The sequence below is a fragment of the Nicotiana tabacum genome, chromosome 8 (genome assembly GCF_000715075.1).
Source record: "Nicotiana tabacum cultivar K326 chromosome 8, ASM71507v2, whole genome shotgun sequence".
NCBI lineage: Eukaryota > Viridiplantae > Streptophyta > Magnoliopsida > Solanales > Solanaceae > Nicotiana > Nicotiana tabacum.
In genome coordinates, this window is record NC_134087.1 from 198,986,685 (window position 1) to 198,994,925 (window position 8,241).

General features: G+C 36.6%; 1 protein-coding gene across 2 annotated transcripts; it reads right to left on the bottom strand.

The window, feature by feature from the left end:
* Positions 1–476: 476 nt before the first annotated feature.
* On the bottom strand, positions 477–7,126 carry LOC107829627 (mediator of RNA polymerase II transcription subunit 20a-like). 2 transcript variants are annotated; one of them, XM_016657078.2, is made up of 6 exons: positions 6,812–7,126; positions 5,597–5,726; positions 5,353–5,495; positions 3,998–4,179; positions 1,904–1,993; positions 477–922 (listed from the first exon to the last, which is right to left on the bottom strand). In XM_016657078.2, exons 2-6 carry the CDS (start codon positions 5,608–5,610, stop codon positions 680–682), a joined length of 672 nt encoding a protein of 223 aa, XP_016512564.1. In that variant the 5' UTR covers positions 5,611–5,726; positions 6,812–7,126; the 3' UTR covers positions 477–679. The 2 variants fall into 2 exon arrangements, with proteins under 2 accessions (XP_016512564.1, XP_016512565.1); XM_016657079.2 differs by having other exon boundaries at positions 3,998–4,176; positions 6,812–6,973.
* Positions 7,127–8,241: the final 1,115 nt, after the last annotated feature.

Here is an 8,241-nt window from a genome sequence, read left to right on the forward strand (position 1 = left end):
GTAGAAGCAGGACAAGATAAATGTAAGTGCCTGCTACCACCTTAGTTAGTCACTCATACTCGATGTTTGGCACAAACCTATTCTATTTATTGATTTGGTACAAACATTAAGCGTGAAAAATGATCACAAGTTATGTTGCTTAGCCTCGCCTCACATCGCCTTTTCAAGATATTCTAGGAAGACGCCGCGTGACATTAGGGTTATGGTGATGGAGTCTGAACTTTTCAAGTTTAATAAATGACCCAGAAACGGTTTTTTCCATCTCTGGTACAATCCTGTTTCCTTATTCTTGCACTTGAGACAAAAGCAAACATTTTCCTTTCATATCACCCAGTAAAAGGAAAAGAAGCTATGTATAGACATCACCTTCTACGTGCATATTCCCCATCTGTTTCTGAACATAAAGTGTAGAACAGACAATTTACAGAAAGCAATCTCCTGGATAGCAGTAATCTCTATGCAGCTTGAGGCCAATGTTTAAAACGACGAAACACTTTAGTTTCCTAATATTCAGATCTGTCTTTAACGTCGGTTTTATATGCAAGGCAGTAGTAGCAGCATCATAATGAACTGGTGTCTGGAGCTAAAGGGAAAACCATTGCTTTTATCTTTTTGTTGTGAGAATACAACAGGTACAAGGCTAAAATCTTATATTGTCAACAGAATATTATGCTAAAATCTAATTTCTCACAGCTTGTGCAGATTGAGCTGTAGCTATCATTTGAGCCATAATGCTAGCATACTGTACAGCTGTGTGCTGTGAAGTATATTGATCAGAGAGTCCAAACTCTGACAAAATTGGTTCAATGTGCACGAAATGACCAGGTAATGATCTTTTCGCAAGAGCTTCCTGCCATATGTCGAAGAATTCACCCATAATCTGGTGCGATTTCTCCCATGAGGAAATTGGAAGATATTCCATCTACAAAAGAAACAAACAACTTGTGAGGCCAGCATGCTCATAAGTCATAACATAGAACTGCTTCAAATTTATGAACTACTGTCACAATGCAAAAACTAGGTGGAGAAAAGCACAACAAAGTTAAGAACACCCAATTAACACGTACTAAAATCAGAAGAAAGACGGAGGGTGAGATCATGCTGAAGATAATGGGAGGAGAGGAAAAGAAAAGAACGTCCATTGTGTATTTGATATATATAAAGTAATTTTCTTCATGCCAACATTCATCGCCTATCTTCTCTTTCCTCATCTCCTAATTCTACCTAAAATAGAACCAACCTGAAACAGCCTACTAGTGGACTATTTGGGGTTCAAAGTGAAGTGTGACATGAAGTTATGTTCCTAAAACTATAAACCCAGAAAAGTTCATCATTCTTTCTTTGTACTATAAGGTAGACCATGAACTTAGGCAACATCAAATGATATCCATCTAATAGTGCATACTGATAAGATAGTCAATATCTCATGTCAGCATTTCAGAACCTTAATAGATAAGATCAACAAGATAGTCCCCAGTCCCCACACAGCATCACATACCCCCAGAGACACCACCAAATATTGACTTGATTCAATCCATTCCATTGTACTTCCTTCAGCCAGCACTATTGAAGTAACAACAACAACAAACCTAGTATAGTCCCACAAGTGCGGTCGTGGGAGGGTAGATAGTACGCACACCTTACCCCTACAGGTAGAGAGGCTGTTTCCAGAAGCCAGCACTATTGAAGTCTCATGTGAAAATATGTTTTTGTGTTCATGTTTTAGCATTAAGTAAAGGACAGAAGTAGTAATTATTCTAGGAAAGCACAATAAGTCAATTCCTCTCCATGCAGAATAACAAGCATAATAGACCACAAAAACCCTACATAGCTATGTTCCAAGAAAGTTTTAACCACATAATAAGCATTCAACTGAGAATAAATATCTAAACTTATTTCGTACCTCCATAACTATTCCCCTCAAGCTCTCAGAGTGGATTGGAACAACTTTGCCCACTCGCAGCTGGAAGTCACCAAGTTGATACTGAAACCCCTATGCAAGTCAAATATTTTAATGAGTATTATGAAGTAGTGCTAAGTAAATTCTTTTTTTAGAATTCTGAAGGATAAACCAAAGTAAGTATGGAAAATTATCTTCTAAGAATCACCATAGAGAACAGTGTTACCAAAACCAAAAGGCGCAAAAAAGCTCTAAGGCCTGATGGGCTTTAAGCGCAAGCGCAAATAAAGGCGGGCTTTAATAAAGAGGCGCAAATGAAGAAAAACTACAAATATGTATGTGTAGTCTAAGAGTAATATCTATAAGCATGAATACCAAATATATGGACAAAGAAATTGAAGAAAATTTATGGTAAAGTGAAATATCAGTTGTTTAGTGAAGCCTCTTCAGGATGACGCTCATTGGCAAGGAAAAGTGTGCCTTAGAGCCTTGATGACAACACTGAAGCGTCCGATTTGGCCAGTTCAAAAATGAGTCCTGTTTGAAAAAGTATAGCTGGCCAATGGCCACCCAACTGGATAAGACAATTATTTAAGAATTGAAACTTTATTTTAGGCTGAATCCACAGACAGACACCTAAACTTGCCATCAACAACAACAACAAACCCAGTATATTCCCATAGGTGCGGTCTGGGGAGGATAGTGTGAACTCAGACCTTACCTCTACCTAGTGAAGACACCTAAACTTGTCAAGATTTTTTATTTAGACACTTAAACTAAGCTCATGACCTATTAATCGTTTGATCTCTATTCAAATTGTACCTATTAGACACAGATGTGTTGAAACAGTTAAGAACATACATGCGTGTGTTTCACATGCTGCTGACACAGCAAAGAAGCCACTGAGAGAGAGCCAAGTGGCAATTAATCCCAAATTATCAAAATAAAAGAGACAAGATTGAACCAAAATCAAAAGGAGAAAACTCTGTTTTTTCCCAAAAAAGCAACTGCTGCTCATCTCTTTTCACCATTAAAATCAGAACCAGCAACATTCAAGATCTAACAGAAGACACTCACCCTTCTTCTTCTTTCCATCTTCTCCTTGGATTTTTTTTTTCCTCTCAGTTCTCGCTGTAGAAGACCAATCAGTTTTAAAGGAAAGGAACTCGCTGGAAGTCAAACTCCGGTGAAACCCAATTCCATCAGTCATCTCTCTCTCTCTCTCTCTCTCTCTCTCTCTCTCTCTCTCTCTCTCTAAGCCACTGCTTTTCATCCTTAACCCGTAAAAACTACTGCTTTTTGATTACTTAAATTTTGAAGGTACAAAATATAAATAATTTAAATTTCAAGGATGGCAGGCGTCCAATCTCCCATTCCAAATCTAATATCAAAGTTTTTTATTTCATATTTATATGTCCTTGAAAATATAGCTGTATTTTTTTAGAAAACTAAGGAATGGACTGTCTTGGATTATGGAAAAGGTGCAAATTGAGAAGGTTCCCTATAGAATGGTGACTTTGAGAGAAATGGAACAAAGGAATGGAACTTTTTTTGGTGAGTACATCTGGTACAGGAAGATGGTCTTGTTTTGTTGAGGGAGATGAGAAAGGAATTATAAAGACATTTGAGGAAGGAGAAAATCCATGTCAGCTCATTTTTACTGTGTTCACGCGCTCAAGAGAAGTGAGACTCACATCTTGTGCCATGTCAGTTTATTGTGTTTAATAAATACAGGTTGGCTTGAGTTCAAGCATTCAATAGGTACAATCATTAGTTCAAGTGTCTAAATGAATAATTCGGGCAATTTTAAGGGCCCACATATGTATTCAGTCATCATCGTTAAGTTCTTCAATCTTCACTTTTATTAACTAGGTAAATAATTTTATTAAAGTGGGGAGTTCTTCAATCTTCACAAATCATTAAAGCACAGTAAATACGGATAATATCACTTATAGACATTTAAATTTACAAAGCCAAGACTGTGGATGGTGCTAGATAAGTTAATCATCCTCCTGCAATAAGAACAGGATGGTGCTAGATAAGTTAATCATCCTCCTGCAGTAAGAACAACAATTTGCAGATCTCAGTAATACAAACCTCAAAATTAAGTGCAACCCTTGTTTTGTAAGACTGCAACTTCTCCATTATCGTCTGAATTGATGACTCTGCTTCCAAGATCAACCGTTGCCCTCTAATTACAAAGTAATACTTGTTGGGCTGTTCTTGAAGTGAAATACCCAAAAAATCACGGGGAAACTCCAATGCATTTGCTTGTTCTACTAAGAGGAAGAAAAAAAAAGTCACTCCACGATCATATCTCCTATAAAGGTGCAAAAGTACTCATAAAAATGACATGCAAAGTTGCCCCCCGGGATTTATCCTAGTGATACGAGGAGGGCACCGTGCGATGTGTAAGTTAGACATACATACAGGTTCAAAGCATGTCACAGGCAAAAGCTAGGTATTTAAGTTGAAAAAAGTAGAGGGGTGGGCCCATTATACATCGAGTCCCAAACCATGCACCACTGCCCTCGCGAGATTTTTCGATTATAAAAAAAATGATACGCAAGGTTGAAGCAGGTTCACATGTGCACAACATTATCAAGCTTAACTAGCCTGAGAATGAATAGCTTAAACTTATCACTAACATATATGTCAATGCTTGTGTGCATCTGTTTTATATTGCCTAAAAGGACCACTCTTTTTTTTTCCGAAGGACAAGTTTTCAGCCTTACCAAAGGCTGCTTAATGAGAGCCCTAACTTTCATTCTCAATCTTTTACCCTATAAATCTTTAATTCCTCACCCTAAAATTTCATTTTCAATTTTTTACCCCGTAAATCTTCACATCCTCTTGACCCCTCCCATTTTATCTTTATAAAATTCTTCTTACTCATGCTCCTACGCGAGTTTAACACTCTTCCAAAAGCCTGCCTTATGGAAGAGGAACAATCCATCAATCAATCAACTACACAGTTAGTGTCAGCTAGATGAATCCTCCAAATCATTTCAATACTACTTGGCTTATAAATAGTTTATCTTACAGAAGAGAAAAACTACCTAAAAGTCCAATCTTTTTAATGAATTCAGAGGGGGGAAATCACCCCTTTATAGTAAATCACAGGTTGGTACATGAATAAACTTTTACTTTATCCCCCAAAAAAAAAAAGATCCTTCATAACCATTCTGCTCTATTCGGACCCAAATTTCCAAACTACTTTGCTTACATAATTTACGTTACTGAAGATAAAACCTACCTAAAAATCCAATCTTTTTGATGAGTTATAGAAAATCACAGGTATCAACAGAAAATGCTAAAACACCAATCTTTTTAATGAATTCAGAGAAAAAAACACCCCTTTATAGTAAAACACAGGTACAAACAAAAAAGAATGCAAAGATAATACTAGCATGTGTTAAATAGATTATATGGATAATTATGTAATCAAATACCTCGGAGCATGGGTTTGTAGAAGCTAAGAGTAGCTTTCCACCTTCCTTCTTTAACCCCATTTATACTCTCAACACACTGAGATACTTCTGTTAGTATTTGAGTGTTGACTGTTGTGCCTGCATTTGGCTGCCAGTGCAAAACCCTAGGGACGGACAAAGTAACATGGTGTACAGATAAATATAAGCAAATGCACAAAAATCTGTAGAAAATGTTACATTTTTTGTACAATTTAAGAATCATTACCATTTAATTGGCATATTGTTGATTGCAAAAACAAGCTCGAGAAAGTTACACCCTAAAACCCCTTTAGCCCTTTGGCTCTTCTTGAAGGAAAGAATGAAGGGATGTTTTTCCCCAAGTGCGCGCTCATTAGCTGCAAAATTCCAGGAATATGTAGTTATTGTGAGAATAGCAAAATATGCAAAAATCATACATGGAATGAGACGTTCATGCGTCCTAAGTTACTGACGTAAAGAGCCAACAAGGAGTGGCATTAGCTCAGAATTCAGATTGCATTCTTCAAATGAGTCTTATAAAACTCAATGTCATAATGCAACTTATGAAGCTCATTTAGAATTCGCAACTTTTAGGTCTCAGTGTTCGAACGTTTTTTTATTTTGCTCTTTCCAGACTCTGACCATGTTGCAGAGAGTATTCGTACTCTAAGTGCAGTTAAAAATTGCGATTAATTGAAACGCACTCAAGGCTTGCGATATTCCTGATATGCAGAGATTCCTGACATGTGGAGCATATTTGTACTATAGACTATTTGTACTAAAACGCACCCCTGAATTGTGACTATGTGAACTTGAGGATTAATGCACTGGAAAAGTTTGTTGCTACAGAGGCTTTGTCATTTCATGACAAGGCAGCTGATATTCCTTTAAATATCAATTCTCAATGGGTTTCACTCAATTGCTAACAGTAACACATGGATAGACATTTGATGATAGGCTGCGGGCGATTATTGAGTTCTCAATTGGCAATATGAACTCACCAATATTGGTGCTAAACCCAATGGCAATTGACAGCCGCAATATTCCATTCTTGACAAAAGCTGTGCTAGACAAAGAGTACTATATGGCAACATGTGAAGCAGAGAAATGGGGGAAAAGGCAATTTTTTGCAAAGAGCAAATGAAAAAGGCCATAAAAATGTGGAGTGTCTACAGAAAACAAAGAGCTCACTGTTATTAGTGTCATCTACTGGAAAATGCTGATTCGAGTGAGGAAATTTAACTTTCGGAACAAAGCACAAACTCAAAACCAAAAAATAATGCAAATTCAAAACTACTATTAACACCACAAGATTATAATCAACAAAAGGGAGCTCTGATTTTCAAAAGAGAAGAAAATGAAAGCTTTCAAAACTCAAAGTGAGCAAAATCTATAGTTTTAAAAAAAGGAAACCTTGTTATATATCAATCCTCATAACTTAAAAACGATTGTTTAAAATTACCTGAAAATCAAAAGATTTTGATTAGGGCTTTTTCTCGGACGAAGCAGTGAAGGAATTGAAGGTTGAATGTAGGTTATTGAGCCCCCATTACTTCATTTGCCGAACGGCAGAATATATGCGATTTACAAATCGTATTTAGTATGCAATGCGCATATGCGATTTATAAGTCGGATTCTTCATATGCGATTTATAAGTCGGATTCTTCCTCGTCTGCGATTTATAAAGCATTTGTTATTTACGATTTACAAGTCCATTTACTATGCATAACGATGGGTAAAAATAGCACGATATAGTTAGTTTTCGGACTGATCATTCAAAAATAGTCAGCGTTTAAGAAGTCAATAAAAAATAGTCACTATTTTGCTGCAACAGAGACCGGTCCAGCATAATATACTGGAGTTCGGTGCACCTGTGTATGAACTCCATCATATTATGCTGGACCGGTATACTTTGCTGACTCCAGTATAATATACTGGAGACTGTAGCACCGGTGCTCCAAACTCTAGTATATTATACTGGACAATTATACTTGTTGGAACTCCAGCATATTATGCTGGAGTTCTAGTGTACTTATGTTGGAACTTCATCATATTATGTTGGAGTTTCAGCATACTTATTCTGGAACTCCAGTATAATATGCTAGAGTTCAAGCATACTTAATTTTTCGGGTTTTGAACAATATTTTCGCTCAGATTTATCTTTACATGAAAAGTGGCTAAATTTCGATTACTTTTGAAACTGGACTATTTTTGAACGACCAGTTATAAATCTGACTATTTTTGAATTTCTCCCTCAGGATGGGGTGGAGGGTAGCATGTGTGATAGGGGGTGAGCAGGGCGGGGGGTATGCAAGTGTGGGAAAAGTCAACAAAAAATTTTAGAAAATATTTTACGTCCTTTTGGCAGGGAAGTTATTTTCCTCCCACCGGAGAAAAATATATTCATGAAAATAATATTTTTCAAAATATTTAAGCAAACCAAACATAGAAAAATCAAAAAATATTTCATACCAAACGGCACTCTCATTTTGTATATTATTGGGCACTCTCCCAAAAACTAGACAGTCCTGGATGCAAGTCAAAAGTACATATTGTAGGAAAAAATATTCCACTGAAAGGAATCTTGAAATTACTGTATATGGAAAAAGTAAAGGAAAAAGCAAGTGCCCCACTCAATTTTTTATTTTATTCCTTTAAAAGATAACATTAACATTAATGTTAAATTAGTATCAGTACCCGCGCGATGCACAAACAAATCATTTCAAATTGTGATATAGGTTGCCTGGAAACAACTTTTCTACCCTTCGGGGTAGGGTAAGGTCTGCGTACATATTACCCTCCCCAGACCCCACTTGTGGGATTATACTGGGTCGTTATTGTTGTTGTTGTTGTTGTTACTTGAATCATGTATAAATAACCTTAAAATATAAA

Excerpts from the sequence above, each read along its gene's own strand:
- LOC107829627 (XM_016657078.2), bottom strand. Across the intron at positions 1,994-3,997 it reads GGGTTGCACTTAATTTTGAG|GGGTTTCAGTATCAACTTGG; the intron begins GTTTGTATTACT and ends TGACTTGCATAG. Across the intron at positions 923-1,903 it reads TGAGGGGAATAGTTATGGAG|ATGGAATATCTTCCAATTTC; the intron begins GTACGAAATAAG and ends TTTCTTTTGTAG.